The sequence below is a fragment of the Apodemus sylvaticus genome, chromosome 4 (genome assembly GCF_947179515.1).
Source record: "Apodemus sylvaticus chromosome 4, mApoSyl1.1, whole genome shotgun sequence".
Lineage (NCBI taxonomy): Eukaryota > Metazoa > Chordata > Mammalia > Rodentia > Muridae > Apodemus > Apodemus sylvaticus.
Window position 1 is genome coordinate 15,476,309 of NC_067475.1, and position 12,956 is coordinate 15,489,264.

At 41.6% G+C, this 12,956-nt stretch overlaps 1 protein-coding gene across 1 annotated transcript in view; it reads right to left on the reverse strand.

Annotated features, from left to right (window-relative positions):
* Col24a1 (collagen type XXIV alpha 1 chain) overlaps nt 1–12,956 on the reverse strand; it is a 265,455-nt gene that overhangs the window by 222,055 nt on the left and 30,444 nt on the right. Inside the window, exons 6-7 of the mRNA XM_052178477.1 lie at nt 11,012–11,065; nt 7,782–7,835 (exon numbers count right to left, since the gene is read on the reverse strand). Coding sequence (XP_052034437.1) covers nt 7,782–7,835; nt 11,012–11,065 — 108 coding nt within the window. The remainder of the gene's footprint in view (nt 1–7,781; nt 7,836–11,011; nt 11,066–12,956) is intronic.

Here is a 12,956-nt window from a genome sequence, read left to right on the forward strand (position 1 = left end):
GGAGAAGGGTGGTTGGGAAAGAGGGAAGGAGAAAAAAGGAGGGAGGGAGAGAGGGAAGGAAGAAGAGAGGGAAGGAGGGAGAGAGAGAGAATGAGAGAGGGAGGGGATGTACATTAAACATCCACAAATATGCTGCTAAGCTACCCAGATCTGCTTGGCATCAGCCTGTCTAGACAAGGGTCATCATATTACAGGCCTATTTTTAGATTCTGCATGATCCCCCTTTCTCTGAGTGCTTCAGCAGGGACTGAAACTCTGACCCCCGTGCGATGGCCTATAGCACCATCCTTTGCAATCAAAAGCATCTAAGTGAAACAAGATGTTGTCTGTGTCTGTTTTCAGCGTTACTAACGTGAACAGAGCAGGCACAGTGGGTTCTGGCTCCAATCTCTTCAGTGACTAGTTATATCACGAGCCTCGGCGCGTCATCGAATGTAAAATGATAGCATTGGATTGGGTAATTGCTAAATTGCAGTTGCTGGAATTCTGTGAGTCCATGAATCCGTCAGAAAGGACGTTGTTGCCTTTGTAAAATTTAGCTGATAGATGGCCGAAAAGCAGATCTGGGGCTCACACTGTAGGCTTGAAGACACGGGACCAATTAAAGACTGATGTACTTAAAAGCAAACCCAATCTCCGGCTCCAAAGGTTGGCTCTTCACTCCATCAAAAGCAAAGATGGTTCGAAGATGGAAGGACCCCACAGGCTCTCAGGTTGGACACAAAATCCTCAGCTGGTGATGCTATTTGGGGCACTCGGGACACTAGAACACAGGGCTAGTGGAGGAAGCAGGTCACTCACTGCAGGAGCGCCCTTAAGATGATATCAGGCCCCAATCTCTTCCTAGCTCTGCTTCCTGACCACGTGAGGTGAGGTGAGGTGAGGAACTCCTCTTCCGCACGCACGCACGCACGCACGCACGCACGCACGCACGCACGCATGCGCCCTACCACAGTGTTCTGCCTTATCATAGGGCGCACAATCAGTGGGATCAAGGTAAATAATCCCTTCATGTTGCTTACCAGATATTGTAAGGAGAATACTGGGAGGAGCAGAATGAAAGAGGAGGAAATGCAGAGAGCTCTTATAATCTAGAGGAGAGACATTTGCCAGTCACCTCAAGTGCAGTAAAGTTAGAGGTGATACGGAGAACGCTTGAGGAGTTTAACCTTAAAGGTTAAAGGTGGCGCACGCCTTTAATCCCAGTACCTGGGAGGCAAAGGCAGGAGGATCTCTGAGTTTGAAGCCAGCTCTGTCAACAGACTGAGTTCTAGGGCAGCGTGGGCTACACAGAGAAACCCTGTCTGGAAAAAACAAAAGGGGGAGGGGCTTCTTTTCCCGCCTTCAGCTTGGTCTCTCAGTGCCTCAGTGGGAGTGGATGACATGATGGGAAGATGGATAGGAAATTACTTGAGCAGAATAGAGATTCTAACTGTGAGTATTTTATTTGACTAGAATAAAACATCAAAAGTTCAAAATGAACAATACATGAACTTTTTCACTGAAGACGCTGATAAGAATAGAGCAAAGCACCCCTTAAAGAACTCAGTCAACGAGAAATTTTAATATCTCTATATCAAAACAAATTAAAACACATTACAATAAATTGAAGAATTATCTTAAATTTGTGATATGACATTCTCATAGCAGGAATTCCTATGAAAATAGAGCTTAGAGTCTATTTTTACATAGAGATTTTAATTTTAAACTTAATTGGTTCTTATTAAATTTATCTAGTTGTTTATATGTGAATGCACACACAAGCATGTGCCACAGATATGTATGGAGATCAGAAGAGGAGTTACAGTCAGTAGTCATTTTTTTCCTTCTGTCATGAGGTCCTGGGATAAAACTCAGGTTGTGGGTCTTAGTTGGCTAGCACCTCTACCTACTGAGCCACCTGGCCAGGCTAAGACTTCAATTTTAATACTTCTTTGAGTTACAACAGGCTTTTGAATTGAAAACCTGCACTGAATTAACCACAGCAATACCCAGTGACAGCAGTTGGTTCTGAGGCTATAGATATAATTACAGAGGCTGAAATACCTTAAGTCAAATGAAATTATCGCCAATGTTGAAATGTCAACAACCTCAATCAGGCTGAAGGGAGATTTTCAAAGCGCTCCAGCGGACAAGTTTTTGGCCAGCCCTCGCTTCCATCCCAGGGCGTTCAGAAACATGTGGCATTGCCCTCCAATCCTGTTTGCAGGAAGGGCAGAGGGCAGACATGGAGACAGGGGCGGTGGGACAGCTTGTCAGTGGTAGCTTTGGCTTTAGATGCTGGCACCACATTTGGCTGAGGACCGAGCCAGGGTGAACAAGCTCTGCAGACTTTTTATAGGAAGGAGGGCGGGCCAGCAAGAGGTGATGTATAGAGTTGGCGATAGAATGGTGGAAATCTTCACATTGTCTCCTCGGGTCCTGCAGCCAAGCTAGATTCTTTTATTAGTTTTCCCACTGAAATCCAGTAAGGCCACAACTCCTCGGTGCTGTTGTTGCTTGCTTTGCACAGCTTGTGAGGGGACTGGAAAACCACAGAGGAGTCCGTGGAAGCATTTTCTTCTTTTCCTGCTTCCCACAGACTTTTACTCTGTTGTGTACCCTTTACTGTAGACCTTTTCAAAAAAGCTGGATCAATTGTAGTCAAATAAAACTTATAATGAATTCAAAGCACAGTACTTCTTTCTGATATTCTAAGGTGCCATGTGTTGTGACAGAGTGATTCAAATGTCTGTATGTTTTACAGTTGCCTGCTTGCATTCCCACATCCTCTCAAACCTAGGAAAACCTTTGCCTTTGATTACACCACGGACGCTCTTACTCTGCAAAATAGCAGGTTTCCAATTTTAATATCGCAGCTGATGGGCTATTTATAAAGTGATTCGAAAAGCTATCTTTGAATCCAAACTTGGACTCACATCCTTTGTCCTCTGTCCAACTCAGCATGCATTCTGGAATCAATTTTTCTGCCATTTTGGCAAAAAAAAAAAATAGTAAGTGGGAATTAAAAATATACTTTAGCTCCAAGGAAATATAAGAGTTACAGAAAGACAAGGGTGAATAGAGGTAATGTAATAATAAAGGGGCCAACAGAAAGGACAGACATTGCTGGAGAGAGATGCTACTATTTTAAACTTAGAGGCGAGGCTAAAGGGAGGAAGATTCAAACAACATAATTCTGTTGGAGAGTAAAAAAAAAATGTTAGCCACCCTACTTTACTATTTCTCTCAATAGTACTTAAAGTTGTCAAAACTTTCCACATGAACTTTTATTTATCTCAAGAGTGTCTGCGAGTTTCCTTGCAGTCTGCTTAGTTCTTAATAGCACTTGCATTAGAGTTTGGTTTGTATTAGGAGAATTTTAATATTTCCAGACCCTTTTCAGAGAAAGAGAATATGAAGCCACATCATCTCTCATCCAAAACTGCTTATCCAGTGGCTTTAGTGAAAAGCAGTGTCTCCCTTCCTCTTGCATACAGACTAGAGACAGTTAGAAAGATAGAGCACTGAAATTCTAATAACTTAAACAATGAGTTGAACAATAACGTAAACAACAAATTAGCACATAGGAAATACTATGCAAAATTACCAAGAACACAGTCACTGAGTCACTGAGTCCCAGGTCGCCAGGGAAAGGTTTTGGGTGAGATATTTAGCCCATGAAGACTTCAGTTAATTTCTGTTTGGCATATTCAGCATTATATACCCACTCAGGGTTGTTTTTAAAAGTGCTCAGCAGACTAGAACATTGCATGTAATAAAATAGATACTTTTTGCATGTAACAAAATAGATACTTTTGACATCAACAGTGTTACCAAAGTAATCCATAAAATGGTTCAATGGATAAAAAGATGCAATTAGTATCAGTTAAAACCTAAGTACTTATTTAACTCTCATTATGAATGTGTGCACAGTTAAAAGCCCACAGGCTCAGTCTCCTCTGGTCTCTGTCTAGCTCCTGTTGTAACTCCTGTGATGCTGAAATTAACCTCTCTGGGCTTATTTTAGTTTCTTCCTTTAGAGAAATGTAAGTACCGATTTGAGCTTAGGAATTCATCTGACACTGGAGGAGGACTGTAAGAATGAAGGAATGGGGTGTGTGAGACATTGCTAGTCTGAGCCTCTATTCTAGATTCTTCTAGCACAGATCCTGTTTGTGGGAACCAACTCTGCAAATAAAATGCTACCAAAAATTCAACTGAATTAAGTAGTTCTATGTTTAAAAGGTTATTAACTTTTTAAAAGGTCATATAACCTTTTCAGGCCATAAACCTAAAAGGTTTAATGGTCACTAACCCCTGAATATTCTACCCAATACTGTCTGCCCTTATCCTTCCAAACAGAAAGGGACCGTAAAATATATCAGGCCTATTTTGAATCTATATTCATATAAAATGCATACAGGTAGACAGTCTGATGGGAACTTGTCTCAGTCTAGCTAAGCAATCAGCAAGTCTGAATTTAGACTGTACCATCGCTTGCTTTGCATTCTTAACATTACCTGTGTACTGGCTGGTTTTGTGTGTCAACTTGACATAGCTTGGGGTTATCACAGAGAAAGGAGCTTCAGTTGGGGAAATGCCTCCATGAGATCCAGCTGTGGAGCTTTTTCTCAATTAGTGATCAAGGGGAGAGGGCCCTTTGTGGGTGGTACCATCTCTGGGCTGGTATTCTTGGGTTCTATAAGAGAGCAGGCTGAGCAAGCCAGGGGAAGCAAGCCAGTAAGAAACATCCCTCCACGGCCTCTGCATCAGCTCCTGCTTTCTGACCTGCTTGAGTTCCAGTCCTGACTTTTTTTAGTGATGAACTGCAATGTGGAAGTGTAAGCTCAATAGACCCTTTCCTCCCCAACTTGCTTCTTGGTCATGATGTTTGTGCAAGAATAGAAACCCTGACTAAGATAAATTGGTACCAACGTAGTGGGGTATTCCTGTGACAACCTGACCATGTTTTGGGGAGGATTGTGGAAGGACTTTGGAACGTTGAGCTAGAAAAGCTGTGGAAAGTTCTGTAGGAGCTTGGAAGACAATGTTATGAACAGTGCAGAAGATGTAGGCCTGGCTTATGAAATTTCAGAGGGAAGATTAAAGACTCTTAAAGTGGCCATGTTTTGATTGTGAAGATTCTGTGGTTTTGGTTAGATGGAGCTGAAGAATTAGCTGTGAGTAACAAGATACAAGAACCACTAAAGCAAAACTTTGTGTTACTGGGACTATTCATGCTGGTTAGCTGGAGCTAAGAAATTAGCAGTGATTAAGAAGAGACCAGCATCACTGAGATGAAATCTTCTTGGAAGTGTTTTCTGAGAGCACAGAGAGTGTGTTCCAGAGATAGCCACAGTTGTATTTTGTACTGTGGCTGGACTTGGTACTGTGTAAGAATCACCCAGATGGTACTAGTTTTGAAGGCATGAAGGGGTCATGAAGAGCAGCTGAGGCTCTTGGCACAGTGAGAGGCCATGGAAGGCCATTGGTGAAGGTGCAGCCTCAGTTGCAATTGATGGCCCAGGATTTGAATGGGTCATGCATAGGAGCAGAGGCTTGTCACCCTGAAGAGAGCCTATGAGAGGCTATTGGTGAAGCCTAATTACAGTGGAAGACAGCGGCATTTTGGAGATGTCAGTACCATGTGATGACAACCAAGAACAGCAGCAGCAGTGGAGTACAGGCAGCTGGAGCCTAGAAGACAAGCTGTGTGCTACAAAGGGCAGAGCTGAAGAAGTGACCCAAGCCCTTCGAGGAGCCCAGAAGATCGTAAGTTGGGTCCCAGACATTGAACCATTGGAGTTTGAGTTTTGCTTTTGGTTGTGACTGTGCCCTGATATGTTTCCCTCTTGAAGGAAGAAAGTATTTTAGTGGAGCCCACAGTTGAAAGACTGAATTTTTAAAAAGACTGAATTTTAAAGATATTGGACATTTTAAAGTGATTGAACTTTTAATATGTAAAGACTGTGGGACTTTTAAAGTAATTTAGATCTTGGGGATGAATAAGAAAGTAAGGGTTGAGGCTTAATAATGATGTGTTTGTGTGTCAAGTTGACAAGGGGTCAATTGTACTGGCTGGTTTTGTGTGCCAACTTGACACAGGTTGGAGTTATCACAGAGAAAGGAGCTTCAGTTGGGGAAGTGCCTCCATGAGATCCAACTGTGGGGCATTTTCTCAATTAGTGATCAAGGGGAGAGGACCCTTTGTGGGTGGTACCATCTCTGGGCTGGTATTCTTGGGTTCTATAAGAGAGCAGGCTGAGCAAGCCAGGCGAAGCAAGCCAGTAAGAAACATCCCTCCATGGCCTCTGCATCAGCTCCTGCTCCCTGACCTGCTTGAGTTCCAGTCCTGACTTCCTTTAGTGATGAACTACAACGTGGAAGTGTAAGCTCAATAAACCCTTTCCTCCCCAACTTGCTTCTTGGTCATGATGTTTGTGCAGGAATAGAAACCCTAACTAAGATAACCTGATTTAAAAAAAAAAAAAAAAAAAAAAAAAAAAAGAAGTCGTGTTTGGTTTCCATTAACAGATGCAAATGGAAAAGGAAGAAAACATTTTCAGAAATGAAACAAAATGTTTTCAGAAATGAAACGGTATCAACTCAAAAATTTCAACATTTTTCTGAGCTACTGTCAAATCATGTTTGACCTGGAGGGTTCCTTCATTAGAGAGCTACTTACAGTAGCTGGGTTCGGAGACTGAGCAGCCATCACGTGACTTGCTATGCACACATGACTGCAGCTCTTTTCTAGCTGTTGCCAAGACTCTCAAGCAACCGGTTACAATGTGGAAACGACACGCCCTTCCTCTACAGCCCTCAGATACTGAAGATGTGCTCCCAGCTTGTGAAGTTATTTCCCTACCTGAAGGAAGTAGGACTTTGAGATGGGGTCTTGAACCAATCTCGCCCTTTGTATCTCTGCCTTTGATCCCTGGCTGCCAGAGGGTGAGTAGCCATGCTCTACCCATGAGGAGTCTCTGCCTCCCTAGCCAGCTACCGGTAGACTGATGTCTGTGCACTGTAAGCCAAAAGAACTCCTTCCTCCTTTTAAACGGCTTCTCTCAGGTGTGTGTCACATTGACAAAAAGGTCTAACCGGCAAATGACTTCTCAAACTCACATTTACGACACGTCCTAGCAAACATTATTATTTCCTAATAGGCGAGGATTTTTTTTTTTTACATTTTTTATTAGATATTTTCTCTTTTTCCATTTCAAATGCTATCCCCTTTCCTGGTTTCCCCTCTGAAACACCCTATCCCATCCTCCTCCCCCTGCTCACTAACCCACCCACTCCTGCGTCCCTGACCTAGCATTCCCCTACCCTGTGGCATTGAGCCTTCATAGGACCAAGGGCCTCTCCTCTCATTGCTGTCCGACCATATTGTTTTTTTTTTTTTAAAGAAAAAAAGTCCAAGTGCATTATCAATAATCATTTCATTTGAGCATAAATGTTACAAATAGACAGAAAAGCCTCAGAGTTAAGATGCTGGTTAATATTCCTTAAAGAAGAAGGGCTTCAGTTTCCTGTCTGTGCTTTGGCTCTGTCCTACCTGTGAATTTGATCTCCATCACTAAACTCCAAGGTCTTTTTTTAAATTATTCTCAAGATCTCATCTTTAATGGCTATTAAGTTTTTGGACTAGCATGGCTAACGTTTTTGATTAATTTTCTTCTGTTGAGCAAGGGGATCTAAGACATTGGTGTGAGCTTCAACTTCACAATAGGACTATAGGCACAGAAGTGCTTTGAGATCTGTCTGACATTTGATACGCCACAGAAAAAAATGCTTACCTTTTCACCCTGTAAACCAGGGGGGCCCACTAACCCCAAAAGACCTGGGTCACCCTGTAAACAAAACAGATGTTTAATACCATGAAAGAAAACAGAAAATTGAAGTTTTAATCTGGGACAACAAGTCTCCGTGCATATAGTTCTGATTTTGACAATCCGGCCTAAGTTGCAGCTCCTCTCAGACCTTCCTAGCAGTCTTTCTTATTTTTTCCAGCAACCCCGGGACCTCTCGCCTCTTCCAGCACCGAATAACTGATATTTTCCCCATGTGCATGCTTTTATTCCTTCCTCTGCGTTGTGTTATTCTCTAGGAATGTCTCTATCCCCAGATTTACAGTTTCCAGCATCTAAAGGCATCTCCTTAACTATTGCACAGGGCCACGTGTGAGTCCAGTGAGACTCAGAGAGATTTCAAGGGCACAGACGAAGGACCTCTCCAGTTCAGGGGGACAAAGGGAAACTCCTAAACCTCAAGGACGAGGGTTGACTTCTCCCCATCCAGCAGAGGACAGATCCCAAGGAATAAAGGAACAAGATTCTTTTGTTGGCTTTTTATTTCATCACCTGCAACTAATCTGTTGCAGTGTCAAGAAGGAGAACCAGATTTAATACAAACGCAGTTTCTAAAAGACTAGATTTAAATTACTTTATTATTTTATCACATTACCTCCCTCTCTCAGCAGGGTGGGTGATGCAGCCCTGTAACCCTAGTTGCTCTGGAAAGTTAGGTTGAGGGATTGCAAGTTCATGGTGTACCTGGGCTGCAGAGTGGGTTCCAGGGCAACTGAATGAGACACTACCCCTCCAGTGAAAATTAGGGCTGAAGAGCGCTGGGGTAGGAGCTCAGCAGGTAAGTAAATGCTTGCTGCACATGCATGAGAACCTGATTTAAAGTCTCCAGCACCCAAGTGGAGCTGGGCACAGTAGAACGCCTCTGTCATCCAGGGGTTTTCTGGCTGGAGGGGAAGCAGAAATCAGAGAGCCCCTGACAGCCTGTGGATCAGCTAGCCGGGCTTGTGCAGTGGGAGCCAGCAAAATGGCCCTGGCTCCAACACGTGGAAGACAAAGACCAACAGTCAAGGTTGTTCTGACTTCCACACATGTGCTGTGACATGTGAATGCCATCCTACACACACACACACACACACACACACACACACACACACACACGGTGTACATACACACATGCACACAAATAGGGAATACATACACATGTGCACACAAATAGGGAATACATAACATGTGCACACACAGTATACATAAACACACCCCATACACATGTGTACACACACATATACATACATGTAGTATACATATACACACATGATATACATATATACATTTTATATATCTATATATATACACACACACAGTATACAAACACATGGTATACATGCACACAAACCCAGGATACATACACACATATACACACAGTATACATATACACACACCCCTACACATGTACATACATTATATATACACACCATACACATAGACACACACGGTATATATGCATGCATACACACAACATGGTATGCATACATACATACATACATGGTATACATACACACATGTAAACCGAGAGAAGAGTGCTACACACATAGTTCAGTAGCACAGCCCCTGTCTGTCATGCTTAAGGCCTGGTAGTCTTTACAAGGAAAAAGACAAAAGGCAGAGAAATGCATCTATTCAAAACTTGGGTTTCTCTTAAAGCTCAGCGGAAGTGTGGTGTTAAATTTTTACACCTAACCACATTTTTACATACACTATTAAGCACAATTAGTGCAGGAATAAGTCAAAAGTGTAAACACTTCAAATAGAGACGCCACTCAAGCTCCCTCGCCCTCCGAGACGCCCTATATTTCGTACAAAGAACAAATCACAGAGAAAGAGAAAACCAAGCATTTGATATGCGTGCTTAGGCTTAATGTGGCGTCTCTATTTTGAACTCACCAGAACAGAGCTGACCTCTAATTTCAACATTTAATAATAGAGTAAACTTGCTGTGTTTAGGTATTTTAAAAGATAGCACACTATTTCTCAGATTTCCTTATACCTTTTTTTCCTCCCATAATGATGACCAGGCCAATGAAGATAGTGTCTTTCTGGAAATAGACTTTCATATGTTTTCTGTGTTTTTCTAACTCTATAAATTCAGTTCTATAACAGAAAGAAAATTCCTAAAATTTTAGGTTAATGTCTTTGAGGATTCCTGATGTGGCTTTTAATTAAAACTTATAAAAGTTTCTGTAATCCAATTACATGAAAACTACCTCTGGGATTCACTGTAGCCTCAATAGCATGCAAAGTATTAGAGCCTTCCTAATGTGTGGGCCTTTGAATTTAGGTGTTATCATGCCCTGAATATCAATAGTAAGACCTTTGAAGTTAGGACTTGTCCTAGGCCAGCCCTGGTGTAGCAACTGCCTGCACGTGGGGAACAGAGAGAGGGGTCAATGGAATGTTTGGTTACACAAGAGTTTGAGGCCAGCCTGAGCTACATGAGACCCTGCCCCAAAGGACAAACACAAAGAAAAGGTCACATTCTGCTCCAGCACTTCAGCCCATTTACCCCATGAGCCGCAATGTCCAGCACACACTTTATAAAATTAAGGGGAAGACTTAAACCAGCAACCGAAGCCAACGAAGCACAATCCACCCAATTCTTTAGATTCTTCTTTATTGAAATACAATAGATTTCTCCTTTCCTCTCTGGCCACAATAAAATATTTTTTTAAAGGGAGAAAATAGTATTTATTCATGTGTATATGTATGGTGTGTATATATGTGCGTCTGTGAGAGCATATGTGTGTGTCTGTGTGTACATGTGTACTCCTGCACACATGCATAAGCACACACTCTCACAAGAGCACAGTGTGTCCTCATTTACATATGCACATATGGAAGCCAAAGGTAATGTTTGGTCTCTCAGTCACTGTTTGCCTTACTTTTTGAGGCAGGGTCCCTATCTCAACCTGAAACTTGGGGCAAGCCCCTAGGATTTGCCTTTCTTGCCTCCCAGCACTGAAGTTACAGACTCCAGCAGCATCCACCATATAAATTCTTAAAGCACAGCTGCCAGGGATCCATTCTCGGGCCCTCATGCATAAGGAGCAAGCACTTAACCTGCTAAGCCATCTTCCCAGCCCCCTGGGGATTTCTATTACCATCAAACATTAAAACTACATTAAATAAATTAAAATATCTTTATTTCATTGACAAACAATTACCTTTTCTCCAGGAGCAGCTTGGCCTGGGGACAGCCCTGGATCTCCTTTGGGGCCCTGGATATGACAGTTAAGAGACACTTAGGGAAGCATTAGGTACATGTTGTGTATTGCTGGCTTCAGTGACATGTCCATAGATGCTATATACAGCATATGGTATTAGATAACATTATTTTGTGTTCATGAATTCTCAGCAATTAGTTATCGCTACAAGACAAAGACTGAGCCCACTGGCATGTTGAGATGAATGGAACAGGATCCTTCTTTGAGAAGATAGTGGTGTTAAAATTGGCAGGTTTCCTCAGGCCCCAGGAAACAACTCTCCATTCACACATGCAGAGGCTCTACTTAACCTCAGTGGGCCACACAGAGAAGAGTTGTGAATAGGAGGGTGACTTTTTGGGTGGAGGAAAGGAGGTGAAGGCACATGACACAAACATGGGTGAAACCCATTAAATTCATGTGAAAATCTGATAAATGATAAAAATATAGAAAAAAACCTTTTGAGCCAAAGTTGGGTTACTTGCTTTGTAGTATATATATATTTTTTGCTCTGTTTGTAAAAGCTAAGTTCTCTAATAACCTCTTAAGTAAAATTGGAATTTAAAAAATAAACATAAGTGAATTACTATGAAAACTTTCTTTACATGAATTGTAAAGATTATACTACCTTTACTACTTGTGAATTACAATCAATTATCACTATTATTTTAGCATTGGAGTGATGACTGTTTAAGAAAATTGCTTATCACAAAACTTAACATTTTGACATATGACTATGACTGAGTAATTTTTCAAAATCTTGAATGCGCATACTAATGTCACTTCGATTATTGAGAAAAAGTAAAAAGGAAAAAAGATACTGTTAAAATCTTCTGTTATTAAAACAGATACAGTCATTGAATTATTTTATATTTTAAGAGAAATAAATATGACATCATTTTACAGTCAATGGTTTTGGACACAGTATTAAATTAATTTTCTTATGATTCTGCCATGGATTTAGTGTGGCATGTTGGTAGGTGGGACGTGTTTGGGTCCTGGAGACAGGGACCTCATGAATAGATTAATGAATGAAATCTCTCTCATGGGGGTGACCTGTCTTCTCAGAGACTCTTGACTGTCTATCACAGGGCAGGTTGCTATAAGTCAACCCGTTGTCCCCAAGCCCTTCTATATTTCATATTTATGCTGAGCCCAGCTGAAGTAAGCCGATTGGAATGACTTTAAATTTCCAGCCTAGAACCATGGGTTAAAATGAACTTATTTTCTTTATAAATTTCCCCATCTATGGAATTTGTTGCATCATCAGAAAACAGACAGTTCCAAGTGCTTAAGAGAAATGTACCTTTTTCCCTCAAAGTATTTGCCAGACTTCATACAATACAGAAGCCATAATAAAGAATCTTTAAAATTTCACTTGTGAATCTTATTACTATTCTCAGCTAAGAATAAATAATTCTCTGCTCTTAGAGGATGGTAAATCCTGTTTTCACTCTGTGTGAGAGAAGGAAGGAAGTGCATCTTTTATCCTGGATTGATGGATGCTTCTAAACAGCTAGCGAGCTGACCGGATAAGGAGAGATGATAGGAGGAGTCCCACCTGCTGCTCCGTCTTCTCATTTTACTAAATAGAAATTTAAAAGCAAATTGGAAATATAACTAGGAATCTCTTGTGTCCTATAGTCAAAGAGACTTTTGAAGAGAAGAGCCTGTTTTCTTGGTTGTCTGTTCATAGCTATCACCATTTGTACCAAGGAGGCTACAGTGGTAGGTACATCTGCCGTTACAAGGTCACTCACCTAAGAAGTAGCTTTTATGGTATCTTAGTATTTAAGGGCCCAACTCACTAAATAACAACAAAAGAATCTGGGCTTAGAGGAAAGTGCAGGCAGCCCCAGCATGTGGGAAGTTGAATTAAGATTTTTGAGTCCAGGAGTTCAACAGT